The 22,021-nt window shown below is 43.4% G+C and overlaps 1 protein-coding gene across 3 annotated transcripts in view; it reads right to left on the bottom strand.

Moving 5' to 3' along the window:
• Positions 1-115: 115 nt before the first annotated feature.
• The window catches only part of STYXL1 (serine/threonine/tyrosine interacting like 1), a 53,033-nt gene continuing 31,127 nt past the window's right edge, over positions 116-22,021 (bottom strand). For all 3 annotated transcript variants that reach the window (XM_084881568.1, XM_084881569.1, XM_084881567.1), the window contains 4 exons: positions 16,977-17,122; positions 7,700-7,797; positions 6,034-6,146; positions 116-1,522 (listed from right to left, as the gene is read on the bottom strand). In XM_084881568.1, coding sequence (XP_084737694.1) covers positions 1,391-1,522; positions 6,034-6,146; positions 7,700-7,797; positions 16,977-17,122 — 489 coding nt within the window. In that variant the 3' untranslated portion in view covers positions 116-1,390. The remainder of the gene's footprint in view (positions 1,523-6,033; positions 6,147-7,699; positions 7,798-16,976; positions 17,123-22,021) is intronic.

Raw genomic sequence — 22,021 nt, 5'->3', positions numbered from 1 at the left:
ACAGGGCCTGGCGTCCCGAACGCGCTGGCCCCGCCCCTCCCTGAGCCAATCCCGGTCTGGGGCGGGGCCTGGGCGGAGCCAAGTGCTCCCGGAGCCGTTTTCCCAGCGACTCCGACCTGGACTAGGTCTGGGGCTGCGGCTGTCCCCGCTGGTCTCCACTAGTTGTGCCAACCGCGTGGTGTAGCCAGCAGTGCCCCGGCCCGTCATGCTGGAAGTAATCCAAAGCCCACAGAGGTGCTACCTGCTTCAAAGGCTTTCGTTCTTGGAAAGTTGCGCCTCAGCGAGGAGGGAATTCTGAACCTCTTACCTCGCTTGGATGTTTACAGCGGCCTCCTGTCTCTCTGCCTCCAGGCTCACCGCCACTGTCCCTTCACACAGCTACAGACTGCCCTTCCTAAAACAAGGCCAATCCCCACCATGTCCCTCCAAAAACTTCCCAAAGGCTCTGCCCTGCCTACCACATGGTTCCTAACGACAGAGGCATCACTGCAGCCATCCCAGGATGTGTTCCAGCTAAGAACCTGACGAAAGCCTGCGTGGCCAGAAAAGCCCTTACCCCACTCGAGGGCTTAGGCTTGCTGGGGGTAGGTGGGACCTCCAACCTTCTGCAGAGGTGAGATGGCATTCACCTCTATGTCCCCGGGCCTGCCCAGGTGGCAGGGAACATTTGCTGAATGAACAATGGTGGACATCCTAAATTCCTCATCAGTCCCCTTGTCTGTGCCCTGTCCTGACTCCAGGCTTGTTCTTTGGGTGCTACCAGTGCTCAGAAGGGCATTCTGAAGAAAACTCCTTTTATGACCTGAGGAATTTATAGAAGTCTGGGTGTGGAAGATGAGGACTAGGAATCTCTTCTTTGTGAACACAGGTAGGAGGAAATTGGTACAAGTGTTGGAGTGGTGGGGCACGCTGGGACTGGAGATGAGACAAAAGTGTACCCTTATGCCAGGAGCCTCTCAGTTGCGGAGTTTGGGCTTGCATCTTTAGGACTGGGGAATCTGTGCCCATGGGTGGGTATTGTGATACCCCTATCATCTACCACTGGCAGAGGGAACCCCTAGAGTTGCCCCCAGGCAGCCTTCAAAGGGTCCAAGTCATGGGGGGCACTTGGGGCTGCTCTGGAGTGCAGTGGGGTTGGTCCAGGATGACGGGGGCTTATGGCGGTGGCCCAGGATGACAGGGGGATCAATCAGGGTGCTTGCTGAGTTTGAGCAGAGTAACTGCTATGTAGCATGAACAAGGAGCTTGGGAAGAATCAATGCGGGAAGCTGACAAGAGGCTCCAGGTAGCAAAGGCCTTTTCCACACCAACCCGGTTACACATTCCAGCCCACTACCCACAAGAAGCTCCCAAGCACAGTTCTTCAGGACCCATAGCTGGGCCACAGAGATCAGGAGAATGCAACTGTGGTATCTGTGACCAGGCCTCCGAGAACAATCGTCTCCCACTCTGATAGCTCAGCCACTAAAGCCCGGTTTGGACGCACGTTGTTTTTGCACTTCTTGACGTATTCCCAGGACTTCTGTGAACATAAGGAGAGAAAGACTTCAGAATTGGACCTGGGCTCCTCCCACTTAGATCACAGCCAGCTCTGGAGGGACAGGAGGCATTTGCCCAGGGGCTAGCAACATGGCTTAAGGGCTGGACACAACTAACAAGGGTTAGTACATTAGGGCAGTGTTCGGCAAACTCAGTCAACAGAGCCAAATATCAACAGTATAACGATTGAAATTTGAGAGCCAAATTTTTTTTTTTTTAAAGAAAGTTGTCATTTTTTCTTTTTCTTTTTCTTTTTTTTAATATATATTTTATTGATTTTTGTACAGAGAGGAAGGGAGAGAGATACAGAGTTAGAAACATCAATGAGAGAGAGTCATCGATCAGCTGCCTCTTGCACACCCCCTACTGGGAATATGCCCGCAACCAAGGTACATGCCCTTGACCGGAATCGAACCTGGGACCCTTCAGTCCCCAAGCCGACGCTCTATCCACTGAGCCAAACCGGTTTTGGCGAGAGCCTAATTTTTTTTAACTTAAACTTCTTCTAACGCCATTTCTTCAAAATAGACTCGCCCAGGCCGTGGTATTTTGTGGAAGACCCACACTCAAGGGACCAAAGAGCCACATGTGGCTCGCAAGCCACAGTTTGCCAACCATGGCATTAGAGCAGAGGAGTCAGAGCTGGCAAGCCCCTCTGCATCTCTACTTCTGAATACAGAGACAGGAATCATGATGAGAATCATCAATCTGCTGCCTCCTGCACACCCCCTACTGGGGCTTGAGCCCACAACCAGGCATGTGCCCTGACTAAAAACTGAACCGAGACCTCTTGGTTCATGGGTCAATGCTCAACGACTAAGCTACACTGAGCTGGCAGTGCTGCATTCTTTAGACGGCAAGGTTTTAGGGGTTAAAAGCCCAGATTCTTGCCCTGGTCCAGAAGTCAGTTGGGTGGAGCATTGCTTATATACAAAAAGGTTGCAGGTTCAATCCTGGGTCAGGACACATAGCTAGGTTTCAGATTTGATTCCCAGTTGGGATGTGTGCCAATCAATTCTCTCTCTCTGTCTCTCTGTCTGTTTCTTCTTCTCTCTAAAAATCAATAAAAACATATCCTCAGGGAGGATTTTTAAAAAACAGCCCAGATTCTCCATCTGAGCCATCTGGCTCTTCCACTTATAGCTATAGAGCTTCAGGCAAGTTACCTAGCCTCTATATGCCTCCTGCAAAATGGGATAATAACAGGCTGTGGAAGTCACTGTGTTTTCATTACACATAAAATACTTAAAACAACCTTTATATGGAACGACTCTGCCAATGTAAGCTATTACAATGCCTCAGGAGTTGGTTTTTGTTTTTCTCTCAAGATCTTAAGGGACAAAGCTACTCCTAGCAATTCAAAAGGAAATTGTTGCCCTAACTGGTTAGGCTCAGTGGACAGAGCATCAGCCTGCAGACTGAAGGGTCCCAGGTTTGATTCCTGTCAAGGGCATGTACCTTGGTTAGGGACACATCCCCAGTAGGGGGTGTTGCAGGAGGCAGTTGATCTGTTTCCCTCTCATCGATAGTTTCTAACTCTCTATCCCTCTCCCTTCCTCTCTGTAAAAATTCAATGAAAAAGAAAATTGCTTTCTTAAAGGCTTACTAGCTCTGGGGTCCCACACAACTTTCTCCCAAAGCTTTGAAAGCCTAGAATAGGCAGGAGTGGCTCTGGTGCTAGAAACTTCCCAGCTCATTCCTTGACTCTGACTCTTGTCCTTGGTGCCCTGAGAAGCTGAGCTGGGACTTTAAGCCCCGGAATCAGTAGGTTACAGGAGAGTGATCTACATTCTTCTTGCCAGTTCTGTGGATTCTATCACAGCTGAGCTGACGCAGCCAAGAGCCCAGCTTCCCCAATGCACTGAGGACCATCCCCAAGACCATACAGACAACGGAAGGCAGGTATGTCCCTGCCAGATCCCAGGCAGCCGCAGAGCTGAGCTCAGGTCCACCTGTGTCAGTGACCCAGGGTGCTTGATTGGTAGCAGGAGAAGCTAACGGCTACACAGGACTCACTGAGTCTGGAGAGGACTTAGCAAGGTCACAGCAACAGTGCTTCTGCCCATAGTTCCAGGAGCTGTGCTTTTCTGGCCAAGAGTTATCTAGATGGCATCTCTGCAGAGTGTCCCATAACAGGACTTCCCTACAGATGAGATGAAAATTGCTGCTCCAGGAAGGGAGCACCAGAGTGTCTCCTGAGACCAGAATTGTCTGAGTCTCAGGTGCCCAAATGCCTATCTACCCACTGACCAGAACAACTGTGCCCAGCTATCCCTTACCCTCATTGCTGGAGCTGAGCATCTCTCTGCAGTAAAGAACAGGTACAGGCCTGCATGTGCCACATTGCTGTGGGGCCTGGTCCTCACTTCTGGAGAACTTTAGAAGAGCCAAGTGGGTGAGGGGACTCCTCTCTTTGCTTTCACCCCACCTGGCTCTGGAACATCTGCTTTTGATATAGTCAGAGAGAGGACTGTGATTTGCTTGTCAGGGTTAGGACGTATGTTTGTACTGTACAGCCATATTCATAGCAGCTTTGACAGATGAATGGATAAATGTCAAAGTTGGAAGGCTCCAAGGATCTTCTGTGTCCAAGCTTCCCTATGAACAATGAAGACACCAGGGACTACAGCAGGGCAGGGCTTGCTGAAATTCACACACTGGCCCCATTCAAACTCCAAGGGAGTTCAAGTCCTAGAATGCCTGAGCCCCCTTCAGGTAGGTGAGCTTGGTCTGCCTTCTACCGGCTCTTTGCCTTCTCCCTACCAGCTCAAAGGGGCATTGAAGAAATGGCCCCTCACAGGAGAGAGCCCATTGCTGGGAAGAGGGCTGGAAAGGCATCTCTACTGGCGCAACCACACAGGCCTCCTTCCCCAGAATATTAGCAATATCTCCCCATTCCAGCACACACCAAAATAATCCACAAGCAGGCAGTGACCCCAGTGTGAGTGCACCCGACAATTCACCTTTGATGGGGTGAGAGAGCAGGCATCTTGCCTCTCACTCCAGGCTCTCAGATGTTACATTCAGACTTTTCTTTTTTTAATTGTAAAATACACATAACATAAAATTTACCATTTTAATAATTTTTAGACATACAATTCAATGGCAATAAGTACAGTCACTATATTGTGCATATATCTCTACTTTTTCATCTTTCTTTTTTAAAAAAATATATTTTATTGATTTTTTTTCAGAGAGGGAGGAAGAGAGAGAGTTAGAAACATCGATCAGCTGCCTCCTGCACACTCCCTACTGGGGATGTGCCTGCAACCAAGGTACATGCCCTTGACCGGAATCGAACCTGGGACCCTTCAGTCTGCAGGCCGACGCTCTATCCACTGAGCCAAACCAGTTTCGGCTACTTTTTCTTCTTTCTAAACCAAAACTCCATGCCTATTAAACAACATCTACCATTCTACTTTCTGGCCCTATGAATCTGACTTCTCTATTTCATATTAGTGGAAACATACAGTATTTGGTCTTCTATGATGGGCTTATTTCATTTAGGATAATGTCCTCAATTGTTGCAGCATGTCAGAGTTTTCTGCCCTTTTAAGGCTGAATAGTATTCCATTATATGAATAGACCACAATTTATTTATCCATTCATCTGTCAATAAACTCTTGGTTTGCTTCCACCTTTTGTCTATTGTGAATAATGCTGCTATGAATATGGGTGTACAGTACAAACATCTCTTTGAGTCCCTGCTTTCACTTCTTTTGGGTGTATACCCAGAAGTGGAATTGCTGGATATCCAAGACTCTTTCTGGCCTATAATTGCACCTGCAAAGAGTACACTGAGTCAATAGCCAGAACCACTGGCAATGGGCTCTGACCACGGTCATTCTTTGTCCCTCCAAGCACACTCCTGGACAAATGTGGGAGCTTGTCAGGTCCTATCCATGACCTCTGAAATCAAGCACAAGCTGTGCCAAACTAGGCTCGCCCTCCCCTCGGGATGGGCCTGCGATCTCCCAGGGCAGTGGGTAGTGGGAAAGTGATGCCCTGGAAATCGGAGCCCTCAGTTTCCACGAGGTTTGTTGTGATGGGTCTCTACTTCCTTCTCCTCTCTGGACTCTGCTCCCCTCAAGCAGAAGGGTAAAATAATTGTTGGAGGGGTACCTGCTGAAGCCCTGCCAGCATTGCAATTCTATGACTCCAAGCAGCAACAACAGTGCACCTCTCTTGAAGAACCATGAACAAACCCTAATAGACAGACTAATGGCAGTAGGGGACATGTGGCAAGTACTGCCAGTTGCAGCCTTGCACAGTCTGAGTCCCTGGGCCTGCCCCATGTGTCCAATCTCAGATCTTCAGCACAGACAGTCGGGTCCTTGCGCTTGAGTACGGTGTGCTAGGTAAGCCCTGGACTTGGAGCGCCCCTTCTCCATCTCATCCCCCAGTCAGGTTCCTGAGGCAGTGCCAGCGACTGTTTCTCCCAGGTGCAGCTCAGACTCCACCTCATGGAGAAGGCTATAGTTAGGGAATGCATACCTTTAAGGTCTGCTCGTTCCGGTGCATGAGGTAGGCCAAGATGGCCGCACAGCTGCGACTGATGCCCAAGGTGGAGAATATCAGGATGACAGAGCCAAGATCAAGGTGGATATCTGCAAGAGGAAGGAAGGTTTGTGGGGGATGCCCCCTCCCTGTGGAACTGAGTTGATGTAAGATGACTAGCCCCAGTGGGTCCAAGAGTGGATTTAGAGCCAGTAAGTACACCATGTCCTAGGTAAGTCACATGCCATCTCTAGGCCACTGTTTCATCACCTGGCAAATGGGATTCTCAGACCTCACTGGCAATTCAAGAGAATCACACCTGGGCATTCAGCACTATCATGCAAAGGCATTTTCTTGGCTCTCCAGGCTTTCAGACCAGGAAGGTCTCCTTAGATGGGAATGAGAGGATTGTTCCGCCAAGGACACATGGTACTGACAGAGACAGTGCTGCTGGTGTGAAGCCTGGCTTTGCCATTCACTATTGTGGAGTATGGGCATGTTACTCTTAGCTACAGTTTCCTCATCTGGAAAATGGGATGACAGTATTTTGCTTACCTCATAAAGTTTGTGCTGTGCTTAGCCCAGTGCTGGCATGGAAATGTCAGCTGTGCGCATACCTAAAAATGACACTGAGTCTGTGTGAATCTCGCCCAATGAGGGATGGTGAGGAAATCTAAGCTGTCGTCCTAGGCTGGTTTGGTAACCCGAGAACTGAAGATAACCATTCCATTGCTGGAACAGGACTCAGAGATGAATAAGGCCAACTGACTCATCTCATGAATAAGGGAACTGAGGCACCAAGCAGTTAAGGACCGGCCCAGGGCCACCCAGTAAGTCAGGGCTGGAGAGGGGGCCTCTATGTGCCATAGAGCTCTGCCATCCCCTGGGACATGTGGCAAGACTGTCTCAGCTGCTATTTAAGTGATAGTTGCAACATTCTGTGAAAATAAGAGATGTTTGAGCCAAAATACCATCCTTTGCCCCCCTGTGCAACGACTCAGGCTGGGGGCTGAGTTGGTGCCAAGTAGGTAGTCCTGGGGTGGGGCCTCTGACCTGACTTAACCTCACTCACTCCAAGTATCTTACTCCACTAAGGCAATCCTGAGCCTGGGGAATGACTGAAAAATCGGCTTTCAATGAGGTAAGCCACTGTTGGCACTACTGTGTGTGGTGAGAGGACAGAGGGGCACTGGGCATAAACAATGAAAATCAGAGAAGTCAGAAGCTCTGGAGCCTTCATTCCACCTCATCTTGTTAACCAGACAAAAGGGCAGGAACAAGTCACCTCTGAGTCACAAGAGCAGGTCTCCATGAACATAGGCACCTATGGTGGGACAACACCCTCATTTCACGACAGGCCAACAGAGGCAGTGAAGCCAGGTCTACCAGTCCAGGCAAGGCCACAATACAGAGTATTCCATCCACTCTGGAGCTCTTATTTGGCCCTACTGCCCCGGAGGTAAACGCATGGCTGCGCATATTGCTGATGGCCCTGGAGAAGCACTCTTGTCTTGGGGTTGACCACACCTGGTTGGGCATGTGCTGCCCTTTCTCTCCTGAGCACTGAGAGTCCCAATCAGGAATACGCATGTGGACGAGGTGCCACCGTCCCTGTGCCCCTGGGCATAGGTCAGTTGCTGCCTTGTTAGAGAATGCTCCTTACCAATAAAGTGACAGAGGTGGCGCAGAAAGGGGGAAATGATGGCTTCCAGGGAGTCTTCTATCTGGATGTGCAGAAGCTTGTCAGCATCATCTGCAAAACTAAACAGAAGAAAAGCACAGGTAATTGGGCAGACTCACACACAGTCCCACTGTAGTGTCCTTTGTCATAGCAGCAGGACCATAGGGGAGGGATGCTGGGCTAGATCAGGAAAACGTGAGCAAGGACCTGAACTCCTCTCAGAAAAATAGCACCTACCTCATAGGAGTGGAATATGGATTAAGTCAATTAATCTATATACAGCATTTAGCAATCTGCTTTGCAATAGTAAATGCTCAATAAATATGATGTTGTTGTTGTTGTTATTATTATTATTCAAACATGGTACTTTCCTAGAATATGCTGCAAACAATAAAATGAGGATGGGAGGAAATATGTCATGATTTTGGAGAATGAGCCTACTATGTTGTTTTTTTTAAATATATATTTTATTAATTTTTTACAGAGAGGAAGGGAGAGGGATTGAGAGTTAGAAACATCGATGAGAGAGAAACATCAACCAGCTGCCTCCTGCACACCCCCTACTGGGGATGTGCCCGCAACCAAGTTACATGCCCTTGACCAGAATCAAACCTGGGACCTTTCAGTCGGCAGGCCGGCACTCTATCCACTGAGCCAAAACAGTTTCAGTGAGCCTGCTATGTTAAATGGAGAAAATAAGGTAAGAGGGATAGAGAATAGAGTTTGAGATAAGGTGGTCAGGGAAGGCTTTACTGAGGAGGTGACATTTGAGCAGAGACTTAAAGGAGGTGAGAAAACAAACCAGTCAGTTATCTGAGGAGAGAGTGTTCCAGGTATAGGAGAATGGAAGTACAAAATCCCTGACAGACAGTATGTTTACTAGTAGTGTATTTGAGAAACAACAGGGAGGTCAGAGTGGCTAGAGTTTTATGAACGTGGTGGAGAGATGCGGTGAGTGACATGCTTCATGAGTGTGTGCCTGCATGGAGCCTAGCCCAATGCCCAGAATACTATAAGCACTTCATAATGTTGTTTCCTACTGGTGACATTCAGTATGCAGACCACTGTGGCATTCAGAAAGTTCAGTAGATTCAGAAACAAAAGTAGCTGGTTTGGTTTAGTTTCTGTATGAGCACTTGCTATGATAAATACAAGCACAACGAACTATCCATTCATCCATCCATCTTTCCCTTCTCAACCATCTCTCCCTCCCTCCACACCCACCCACCCACCTACCCATGCCCACCCATCCATTCTTTCTTCATAGACACTCACTCAATGCCTATTGTGTACCAGACCTTAAGCTGGACACAAATATCAAATAGGTTCCCTCCCAGCTTCAAGGAACTTCCAATCTGATGGGGGAGGCGGATACATAAACAAATGGCACCACGCCAATTAGCTAGATGCTAGGATAAAGACCTGCACATGAAATGGGGGATATTTGCAATAGTGTCAACAATAAAACATTTTTAAAAGACCTGCACATGATACGTGATAGGAGGAATGGGGATAGTTTACAGTGGAGATTGTATCTGATGGAGAAGGTTGAAGAATACATGGTTAATATATAAAAATTAATTGGATTTATATGTACTAGCAACAAATAAACAGATATTGAAAATCTTAAAATATCACATAAAAATCTTCAAATGCTTAGGAAAAAATCTTGACACAAAATGTGCAAAAAAACACAACAACAACAACAAAACATACACTGAAAACAATAAAATATTTCTGAGAGAAGTTAAAGAGCAAAGTAAATGGAGAAATAGACCATGCTCATGGATCAAGAGATTCAACACTGTTAAGATGTCAGTTCAATCCCAATCAAAATTCTAGCTAGCTTTTTCATAGAAACTGACAAGCTGATTATGAAATTTGTATGGAAATGCAAACAAAACAACTTTGAAAAAGAACAAAATTAGAGGACTAACTTGATTTATTAAAAGATTTATTAAAAAACTACTGTAATCAGCAGTGTGGAACTGGTGTAAAGAAAAACATATACTGCCCTGCTCAGTGCTTGAACATCTACCGATGAACCAGGAGGTCACGGTTCAATTCCCACTCAGGGAACATGCCTGGGTTTCAGGCTCAACCCCCAGAGTGGGGTGTGTAGGAGGCAGCCAATCAATGATTCTCTCATCATTGATGCTTCTCTCTATCTCTCACCCTTTCTCTCTGGAAAAAGAGGGGGGAGGGAGGGGAAAAGAAAGAAAGATATATACCAATGAAACATAATCCAGAATTTTTAATTTTTACAAGGATTTTCGATAAAGGTATTAAAGCAATTCAACAGGAAAAGGATCATATTTTCAACAAATGATTATCTCCACATGGAAAACAACAAATACTGTTCCATTTCTGGCACCATACACAAACAAACATTATTTCAAAATAAAAACATGTAAAGGAAAAATCCATAAACCTTCAGAAAAAAATATAGAAGAAAATGCTTGTCCAAATTCAAGTGTCCAGTCCTAGCCTGTTTGCTCAGTGGATAGAGTGTCGCCCATGGATTAAACGGTCACCGGTTCAATTCTGGCCCAAGTGGGGGTGCATGCATAAATTTTAAAAACCTCAAGTGTTTATATATGCATGGGTCTGTTGGAACTCTGTTCTGCTCCACTCGTTTATTTTTCTATCCTGCACCAATATCACCATCTTTTTTTTTTTTAATTTTTAATTAAATTATTATCTTGGTACATATACCATTGCCCCCCCTTCCCATACATGCCCTCCCTCCGCAGAGTTTTGTGTCCATTGGTTGTACTTATATGCATGTATACAATTCCTTCGGTTGATCTCTTATCTCCCCCAGATCTCCCTAACCTCCCGGCTGTAATTTGACAGTCTGCTTGTTGCTTTACTGTCTCTATATCTATCTTTTGGTTCTTCAGTTTATAATGTTCTTTATCATCCATAAATAAGTGAGGTCATGTGGTGTTTCTCTTTCATTGACTGGCTTATTTCACTCAACATGATGTTCTCCAATTCCATCCAGGTTGCTGCAAATGATGAGAATTTCTTTTTTTTTATGGCAACATAATATTCCATTGTGTAGATGTACCATAGTTTTTGGATCCAATCATCTGCTGATGGGCACCTAGGCTGTTTCCAAATCCTAGCTATTGTAAATTGTGCTGCTATGAACATAGGGGTGCATATATCCTTTCTGATTGGTGTTTCTAGTTTCTTGGGATATATTCCTAGGAGTGGGATTACTGGGTCAAATGGGAGTTCCATTTTCAGTTTTTTGAGAAAGCTCCATACTGTTCTCCACAGTGATTGCACCAGTCTACATTCCCACCAGCAGTGCACAAGGGTTCCTTTTTCTCCGCAACTTTGCCAACCCTTGTTGTTTGTTGATTTGTTGATGTTGGCCATTCTGACAGGTGTGAGATGGTACCGCATTGTTATTTTGATTTGCATCTCTCAATATCACCATCCTTACTTGCTGTGTTTTTAAAATCTTAATATTTGATCAAGTTCAGTAAATTTTCCCATTTGTTATTCTTCAAATATTCAGCTATTTTTGCCCTTCACATTTAATAAAATTTATACATTTTAGGATTACTGTATCAATTTCCACAAACCTGTTGGGATTCTATTGGCATTACACTGAATCGACAGATCATTTGGGCAAGAATCAATATCTTTACAAAACTGATTCTTCTAATCTATAATGACAGTACATCCTCTGTTTATTCAGAACTTTAATAATTTACAGTAATGCTATATAATTTTCTGTGTTGAGATCTTACACATTCTTCATGAAATATAATCCAAGGTATTTAATATTTGTGTGCTCTTATAAACTATGTTTTTTAAAATTTCAGTTTGTGTTTCTTATTTGTATGCAGAAAACAATTCATATTTGCATATTAATCTTGTACCAAGGAACCTCACTTAAATCTAATAATTTAGCTGCAGGTTGCTTTGGATTTTCTGTGTATACAATTATATTATCTGTGAATAAAAAGTTTTTTCCCTTTTGATTCATATTTTATTTCTTTTTCTTGCTGTATTTCACCAACTAGGATCTCCACTACAACGTTAAATAGGAGTGGCTCTTGTTTTCTTCCCAGACTTAGAAGAAAAATTTTCAACATTTCACCATTAAGTATGATGTTTGTTGCAGAGATTTTTGTCATTATTTTATTAGCTCAAAGAAGTTTTCTACTATTCTAAGTTTGCTAAGGTTTTTTTTTAAAATCATGAATGTATAGTGAATATTATCAAATGCTTTCACTGCGCCTGTTGAGATAGTCCTGCTTTTTGCTCTATTTATTGATATGGTAAATTAACATCTTTGGAATAAACTCAATTTAGTCATTATGCATTCTTCTTTTTATAAGGATACTAGAGGCCCAGTGCATGAGAAATTCCTGCACAAGTAGGGTTCCTCGCAGCTGCTGGCCAGGGCCTCCCTTCCCTGGCTGCCAGCTGCCAGCAAGGCCTTCCTTAATTCTGCGTCACCCCCTAGTGGTCAGCACACATCATAGAGAGAGATCGAACTCCTAGTGGGTCAAACTCCCAAGGGAACACACAGGAACACACATTAGGCTTTTATATATATGTAATGTGCTAAGATTTTGTTTCGAATTTTTACATCTATATTCATGAAGAAAATTAGTCTATAATTTTTCTATTTTATAATGTCTTTTCAGGTTATAAAATCAGAGTTATTTTTTTTATTAAATTATTATCTGTGTACATATTTTAACATTGCCCTCCCCCCCGTACATACCCTCCCTCCCCAGAGTTTTGTGTCCATTGGTTGTACTTATATGCATGTATACAAGTCCTTCGGTTGATCTCTTATCTCCCCCAGATCTCCCTACCCTCCCCGCTTTAATTTGACAGTCTGCTTGTTGCTTTACTGTCTTTATATCTGTCTTTTGGTTCATCAGTTTATAATATTCTTTATTATCCATAAATGAGTGAGGTCATGTGGTGTTTCTCTTTCATTGACTGGCTTATTTCACTCAGCATGATGTTCTCCAATTCCATCCAGGTTGCTGCAAATGATGAGAATTCCTTCTTTTTTATGGCAGCATAGTATTCCATTGTGTAGATGTACCATGGTTTTTGGACCCAATCATCTGCTGATGGGCACCTAGGCTGTTTCCAAATCCTAGCTATTGTAAATTGTGCTGCTAGATTCACTGGTGGATAGACATGTATTTGTTCTTCATAATTTTTATCTTTACCTTTTTCTTCTTCTTCCTCTTCTTAAAGAATACCTGTCAGTATTTCATATAATACTGGTTTGGTGTTGATGAACTCCTTTAGCTTTTTCTTATCTGTGAAGCAATTTATCTGACCTTCAATTCTAAATGATAGCTTTGCTGATAAAGTAATCTTGGTTGTAGGTTCTTGCTATTCATCACTTTTTAATATTTCTTGCCACTCCCATCTGGCCTGCATAGTTTCTGTTGAGAATCACCTGACAATCATATTGGTGCTCCCGTGAGATAATTACTGTTTTTCTCTTGCTGCTTTTAATAATCTCTCTTAGTCTTTTGCTCTTGGAATTTTAATTATGATGTGTCTTTGGTGTGGTCTTCTTTGGATTCCTTTTGTTAGGGATTCTCTGTGCTTCCTAGACTTGTAAATCTATTTCTTTCACCAGGTAGGGGAAGTTTTCTGTCATTATTTCTTCAAATAGGTTTTCTTATTTTTAAAAAAATATATTTTATTGATTTTTTTTTACAGAGAGGAAGAAAGAGGGATAGAGAGTTAGAAACATCGATGAGAGAGAATCATCAATCAGCTGCCTATTGCACCACCCCTACTGGGGATGTGCCCGCAACCAAGGTACATGCCCTTGACTGGAATCGAACCCGGGACCTTTCAGTCTGCAGGCTGATGCTCTATCCACTGAGCCAAACCGATTTCAGCTTCAAATAGGTTTTCTATATCTTGCTCTCTCTCCTCTTCTGGGACCCCCATAATTATGGATTTTGGTTACATTGAAATTGTTCCAGAGGCTCCTTACACTATCTTCACATTTTTGGATTCTTTTTTCTTTCTATTGACTTTTTAAAGAGAGAATGGAAGGGAGGGGCAGAGACTGAGAGAAACATCAATATGAGAGAGACATATTGATTGGCTGTCTCCTACATGTGCCCCAACCAGGCCCAGGGATCAAGCAACTTAGGTATGTGCCCTTGACCAGAATCCAATCCAGAACCCTTCAGTCCATAGGCCAATGCTCTATCCACTGAGCTAACTCAACCAGGGCTAAAGTATATTGTAGACAGCCTACAACCTCTACCTTCTTTTTTCTTTTTCTTTTTCTTTTCTTTTTTTTATTTAATATATTTTATTGATATTGTACAGAGAGGAAGGGAGATAGTTAGAAACATTGATGAGAGAGAATCATTGATCAGCTGCCTCTTACACACCCCCTACTGGGGACGTGCCCGCAACCAAGGTATATGCCCTTGACCGGAATCGAACCCGGGGACCTTTCAGTCTGCAGGCCAATGCTCTATCCACTGAGCCAAACCGGTTTCGATGAACCTCTGCCTTTTAATTGAAATATTTAGACCATTTGCACTGAGCATGATTACTGAATTTTCATATGACTCCCTTTATCTCTTTTGTTATCTTACTAATCATATCTCTTATTTTTGTTTTGTTCTATTTTTGGTGATTGCTTTAGAGTGTATAGAATACATCTTTAACTTACTATAATATACCTTCAATTAACATTATACCACTTCATATAAACAGAATAAGAACCTTACAGGTATATAGTTCTATTTTCCCTCTTCCTGCCTTAGTAAGTTGTGGGCATATATATATTACTTCTACATATGCTATAAACACAAAATGTATTGTTGCTATTTTGTCTTTAAATGATATGCCTTGAAAATATTTACAAACAAGGTGAAAGTATTTTATATAATTACTAGAGGCTTGATGCATGAAGATTCGTGCAAGAATGGGCCTTCCTTCCCCTGGCAGTTGCCACCGCCTTCTTCTCCAGCTGGAACTGCCTTTTTGCTTCAGCCTGGAGCCACCTTTCCACCTTCCCATGATGCCCAGAGGCCCGGAGCTGCTGGAGCAGTGTGGAATGCCTGCCTTGTTGCCATGGCAATGACCCATGTGTCCCGGCCTGCCCCTCCCCCCGGGCACTCAGTGCCTGCATATGCAAATTAATATGCCAAATTTGTTGGGCTAATTTGTATACTCACTCCTGATTGGCTGGTGGGCATCGTGAAGGTACGGTCAATTTGCATCTTTCTTTTTTATTAGTGTAGATAGAGGGCTGGTGCATAAAATTTGTGTAGGGTAGGGTCCCTGGGCCTGACCTGTAATCAGGGCCTAGGGACCCTACCATACACAAATTTGATGCCTTGTATATTATGAGTTTTGTCTACTCTGACTTAAAATACGAATGACTCCTGACCCCACATAATCTCTGAGGATTGTACTGTCTATTAATTTCCACTGTTTTTTCTCCCAGCCTTGAGTCATTTCCTCACATGCATGTGCTTTATGTACTCAGCTGAAGACACAAAGGGTTCTCTGCAGATGTCCAGAGCCCTTTCTTTGTATTCAGCCTTCTATTTACCATGCAGCTCTCTCTTGAGAATTCTAGTCAACTTGACCTTTCTGGATTATTGACTTTATACCCTCAATTAAAAAAAACAACAACAAAAAAGACATCAAAGGGTCAAAGGTTCACAATTCTTGGTCAAGGGCATGTTCATGGATTGCAGGTTTGATCCCCGCCTTCATCAGGACATGTGCGGGAGGCAACCAACGTGTCTTTCTCACAATAGATGTATCTCTCCCTCTTGTCTTCCCACTCTCTGTAAAAATCAATGGATCCCTAGCTGGTTTGGCTCAGTGGATAGAGCAGCAGCCTGCGGACTGAAGGGTCTCGGGTTTGATTCCAGTCAAGGGCACAGCTGGGTGGCAGGCTCAGTCCCCTGTAGGGGGTATGCAGAGGTAACCGATCAATGATTCTCTCTCATCATTGATATTTCTATTTCCCTCTCCCTTCCTCTCTGAAATCAATAAAACACTATATTATATAAAAAAAAGAATAAAAATCAATGGAAAAATGGGAGAATTAACAAAAAATAAAAAGAATGAGTCCTATCTGGTTTGGCTCAGTGGATAGAGCATAAGCCTGTGGACCAAAGGGTCCTGGGTTCGATTCCAGTCACATGTACCTTGGTTGCAGGTTCCTCCCTGGTCTGGACCCTGATCAGAGGCAACCAACCAATGTATTTCTTTCACATCAATGTTTCTCTCTCTGTCTTAACCTCTCTCTTCCTCTCTCTCTAAAAACCAATGGAAAAATATCCTCGGGTGAAGAATAACAACAAAAAAAGAAAGAAAGAAAAAGAATGAGAAAATCTGTTTTGGTCCCCTTCAAATAATCTCCAAGAAATAAGCTAAGTTAATTGTGGGGCTCTAGCAATCTCTAAGAAATAAGCTAAACTGATTGTGGAGCTCATTTTTTTTTTTTCATTCATTCTGGAATCACTGTCATGTGCTATTAACCACTGTCTGAAAACCATTGTTTTAGATGTTTTGTTTGTTTATTTGTTGTTGTTGTAAAACTGACCCTGAGCTTGAAGCCCTATGAATGGGAGGCCCCAGAGAGTTCCCTGCCCCTTCTACCATGTGAGGATACAGTGGAAATATGGCTGTCTATGAACCAGAAAGCAGGCTCTCACTAGACAGCAAATCCCTGCTACATTGATCTTGGATATCCCAGCCTCCACACCATGAAAATAAATTTCTGTTTTATAAACCATCAGTCAATGGTATTCTGTTTAGCAGCCTGAATGGACTAAGATAGGGGTTATTTCTCATATATAGCAAGGTAGATTAGGATACTTTGACCACAATGTTAAAAACCAGGAAAGTTTTATTTTTGGTGAGTTTTGAAGGAAGTATGAGGTCTCGGTTAGGGGCAAAGGATGCCACAGCCAAGCCAGGAAACAAGACTATAGGCTAGGAACAGATGAAGTTAAAAGTGAAAACCCTATTCCAGTATATGCTGTCTTCTAAGAGACCTTTCCTTTTTTTTTTTTTTTTTTTTTTTTTTTGTATTGGTAGATGTATATCTTTATGATTTTACTAAAGACAATTTTTTAAAATACATTCTTACATTTTATTTTACATTTTATATTAATAGACCTTTCTACTTTCTAAATGCATGTCACCAGGAATCTTATATAAACAAATGATACTTAATATTTTAAAAATCAATAGTATTGCTACTTACAATGGTCCTGTCTCCATAGAGACATTGACATGTGCTTTGATTTTCAAATCCTTCTGAATTTTAGGATCACAGGCTTGCCTGAAATCACCCAGGTAGATTCTTCCTGGAACTATTTCAACAGGATATGCCTGAAATTCATCCAATTCCTGGGGTGGGGAAGGAGAGATGTTACTATTATATAAACATTCCCCAGGGAAGTTGTTTTCATTTGGAGTTGGAGGTATTGGTTTCTTAAAATGTGGGTCAGCAAATAAGCTTAGAAAGATTATCCAGGACAATGAATGAAATTGAGATCTGGGTATTCATAAAGATTGACAAGTAACAATTTGCATGAGGAGGTACAGGGCTGGTAGTACAGAAGGACTGAGCTATAGCATAGCATCATGCTAAAGCATGCTGATATGAATACCATCATCTATCTTCCTTCCTTGGCACATGTTTGCATTTGGCTGTGGAGTCTAATACTCTGTGGCCAACAACTGCATTAAAAAAAAAAAGCCATTAAAAAAATATATGTTTTTATTGATTTCAAGAGAAGAGAGAGATAGAAACATCAATGATGAGAATCATCGATTGGCTACCTCCTGCATGCCTCCTATTAAGATCAAGCATGCAACCCAGGCATGTGCCCTGACCAGGAATTGAACTGTGACCTCCTTGTTCATGAGTAGATGCTCAACCACTGAACCACTATGGCTTGGAAAGAACAGCCCTTTTATTATACTCAGAGTCCACCAGAACTTAAATACTTAAAAAACAAAAAACAAAAAACAAACAAACAAAAACCCACTTCACCAGAGCCTGTCTGTCATTAGGAAATGAATTCTGATGAGTTTTGACAGAGAGGTAGAAAGAATAGGCCATCATTTAAATGGAAGCTTACTGAATTCCAGGTCTAAAGTCATCATAAGAAAAATTTTGAAAGACAAAGAAACAAAGAAAAGGATTATTTCTATGTTCCCCAAAGTTTAAGAAACACGGCACCTCACAGTGCACTGTGAAGAAAGAGTTCAGAGAACCAAGTACATATGGGAAGCATAGTCCTCTCTAAGAAACTCACCATATACATTAGCAGTTAAAGGCTCAAATAAGTCTGGCAGTAAAAAAAATCCATTAACTCCAGCCACTATGGGAAATAGTATGGAGGTTCCTAAAAAACTATAATGGAACTACCCTATGATCCACTAATCCCACTTCTGAGTATATGTTCAAAGGAAACAAAATAACTACCTCAAAGAGATATCTGCACCTAGATGCTCACTTGAGCTTCTTACCTAATAGACAAACATGTAAATTGACCATACCTTCACTACACCCACAGCCAATCAGAGTGAGTATGCAAACTAGAAGGCCAAAGATGGTGACCGCCCAGCTGCTCCAGGCACAGAGTGGCCAGGTGGGGCAGGACACCTGCTATGAGAGGGAGGGTGTGGGTGGGATGAGGGGGGAGGGAAAGGTTCTACAGGAACAGAGTGCTGCAGTGAAGATAAGACTGCAGTGAAGATGAAGACGGCTGACTCCAGCTGGAGTCTGCAGCAAAGCCAAAGAAGGCAGACTTTGGCTGGAGCAAAGGTCTAGGTCCCGGGTGCGGGAGGAAAACCAGTGCTGGAAGCCAAGGGAAGGAAGGCCTATTGCATGAATCTCTTTGTATAATGGGCCTCTAGTTATTTATAATAGCCATGTCTTACAACATGGAAACAATCTAAGTGTCCATCAGTGGGAAAGTGGATAAGGAAAATGTGGCACATATATACGATTGAATATGATTCAGTCATAAAAAAGAAGGAATTCCTATTAATATGCAATAACATTGATGGGTCTTGAGAGCATTATGCTAAGTGAAATGTCAGAAAAAGATAAATCATCTCACTTATATGTGAACATCTGCAAAACTCACAGAAACAGATGTTGATGAAAAGGTACAAACTTCCAGATATAAGGCAAATAACTCCTGAAGTTGTAATATACTGCATTACATACTTGAAAATTGCTAAGAAAGTAGATTTTAAATGTTTCACCACACACACACACACAAAGGTGATTTTGTTAGGTGATGGATGTGTTAACCTTATCATGGAAATAATTTCACAGTATCCATAATAATAAAAGCCTGAGTGACCGTCGCAACCAAATGGACGGCCAAACAGGCTGTGTGGGGCAACCAGGCTGGCAGGGGGGTTAGTGAGGGACAACCAAACGACTAAACAACAGGTTACCTGGGGAGACCAGGCCCGCAAGGGGGACAGTGGGGGTGACCAGGCTGGCAGGGGGGTGCAGTAAGGGGGACCAGGCCAGTGGGAGGGGCAGTTGGGGGCGATCAGGCAGGCCGGCAGGCAAGTGAGCAGTTAGCAGCCAGTGGTCCCAGATTGTGAGAGGGATGTCCCAGATTGGAGAGGTTGCAGGCTGGTTTGAGGGGACACTGCCCCCCCATCCCTTGCACAAATTTTGTGTACTGGGACTCTGGTATCCAAATATAAATCATCAAGTTGTATACCTTAAACTTATACAATGTTATATATCTACTACACATCAATAAAGTTTGGAGGATTGAAAATATGATTGTTACAAGGAAAGATCATTACAGCGCCAATTATGTGGTTAGAAAAAAATCATCACTAAGTAATAAAACTAATTTTATAAACAAGTTGGAAAACAGCCAGAAAAGCACATCAGTCAGACCTTGGTTGGCAAACTGCGGCTCGCAAGACACATGTGGCTCTTTGGCCCCTTGAGTGTGTCTCTTCCACAAAATACCATGGCCTGGGTGAGTCCATTTTAAAGAAGTGGCGTTAGAAGAAGTTTAATTTTATGCCGAGACCGGTTTGGCTCAATGGATAGAGCACACATGTCAAACACAAGGCCCGCGGGCCAAATCCGGCCCGCCAGGCCTTGCAATGTGGCCCGCACCGCGCTGTCATCACTGCACTCCGCTGCGTTCCATCACAATGACGCCCGGTGACATAGGCGGCTTGTGATCTCGCCGGCCGCCTCACCGGCCAGCCTCACCGGCCACGGTACTTGCGTACTTGCTATCTATTACGCATGCGCATAGATAACAAGTCACGCGAGATTCAGGAGGCGTGACCTATAGTCCGGCATCCGATGTGGTTGTGCGGGTGGCAGAGCAGAGGAGAGAGTGAGTGTGCGGGCATAAAAAATACACAGCAGAAGCTGCCAGTTCCTGGCATAAAGTGCAGGCATAAAAATCGCAACAGAATCTGCTATCTGTACCCAGCCAGGCATTTATTGACTGACTTTTTTTTTCTCCACTCCATCTGCCAAATCAAGCTATCCCTGTGCAGTTTTCAACTTTTTCCTTCTAACGCAGATTTCCAATAAACTACATCTTTTACTGCCAATATTGATCCCAAAATGTCCAGGAAAAGAAAAGTTGACGGTGAAGGCAGACAATTTAATGACAAATGGGAAAATGAATACATGTTTGTGCTTAGAGAGGGCAAACCAGTGTGTATATTGTGTTATGAGACAGTGTCGGTGATGAAAGAGTACAATATACGTCGTCATTTTGACACCAAACATAATGTTAAGTATGGCAAATATACTTTGGAAGAAAAGCATAAAATTGTTAAAGAACTAAAAGGCAAACTACAATCACAGCAGCAAATGTTTACAAAGGCTACAGCGAAAAATGATGCTGCAGTGAAAGCAAGCTTTATAGTGGCTGAAGAAATTGCCCGTACTTCAAGGTGTTTTTCAGAGGGTGCCTTTTTGAAGCAATGCATGCTAAAAGTGTGTGAGCAAGTATGCCCAGACCAGATACAGAGTTTTCAAAATGTCAGTTTGTCAAGAAACACCATTGCAGATAGAGTTCAAGAACTCTCAGGAAATCTATCATCACAGCTGGCCGAACAGGCATGCAGTTATCTCGCTTTTTCACTTGCTATCGATGAAAGCACAGACAACACTGATACAGCACAGCTGTCCATCTTTATACGTGCTACGAAGACCGACCTCTCTGTCACTGAGGAACTTTTGGATGTAGCTGCCATGCATGGGACGACGACTGGTAGAGATATATTTGAGGCTGTGGAGAAATCTATAAATAATTTTAAATTACCCTAGGAAAAGTTGGTGGGGCTAACTACCGATGGCGCACCTTCAATGTGCGTAGAAAAGAAAGGCTTGGTTGGACTAATGAAGGAAAGAATGCAAAAATGTCACTGCCACACACCCTTGATTACTTATCATTGCATTATCCACCAAGAGGCTATGTGTGGAAAAGTTCTGGACATGAATGACATAATGACCACAGTCATTAAAACTATTAACTTTATACGGGCACGTGGCCTGAATCATCGCCAGTTCCAGCAGTTTTTACAGGAGGTGGGTGCAGAGCATGGAGACGTGCCATACCACACAGAAGTAAGATGGCTGAGCAAGAGCGCAGTCCTCAAAAGATTTTTTGAGCTCAGAGAACAAATTGCTCTTTTCATGGAAAGTAAAGGAAAGCCCTTGCCTGAACTGTCGGATCCCGCCTGGCTATGTGATTTTGCTATGATGTGTGACATATGCGAGCATCTCGCCCAACTGAATCTGAAGCTGCAGGGACGCAAACAAGTCATCACGAAGATGTCTGACATGATCACAGCATTCCAGTGTAAACTTCAACTATGGAAGTCCCAACTGGAACAGGACAATCTTGCCCACTTTCCCGTTTGTTTGAGTATCTCAACCACTATTTCTGGTACTTTTCCTTGCAGTCGGCTGGCTACCAAAGTTAGCCGTTTACTAAGTGAATTTGAGCGGCGCTTCTCTGACTTTAGAACACAGCACTCAGGCTTTGACATCTTTGCCAATCCTTTTACAGTTGATGTCAACAATGTGCCCCATCACCTTCAGATGGAGATAATCGAGCTTCAGTCTGACAGTGGCCTGAAATCAAGGTTTCAGGATGTTGAAATTGAGGACTTCTACCCTCTACTGCCCCCTGACTCAATGCCAGAGCTCCGACTTCATGCTGCCCATATTCTATCCATGTTCGGGAGCGCCTATCTTTGTGAACAGATGTTTTCAATAATGAATCT

The sequence above is a fragment of the Pipistrellus hanaki genome (genome assembly GCF_964339955.1).
Source record: "Pipistrellus hanaki genome assembly, chromosome: 4".
Taxonomy (NCBI): Eukaryota; Metazoa; Chordata; class Mammalia; order Chiroptera; family Vespertilionidae; genus Pipistrellus; species Pipistrellus hanaki.
Note: the sequence above shows the minus strand (reverse complement) of the source record. Positions and strands in the feature narration are given on the sequence as shown.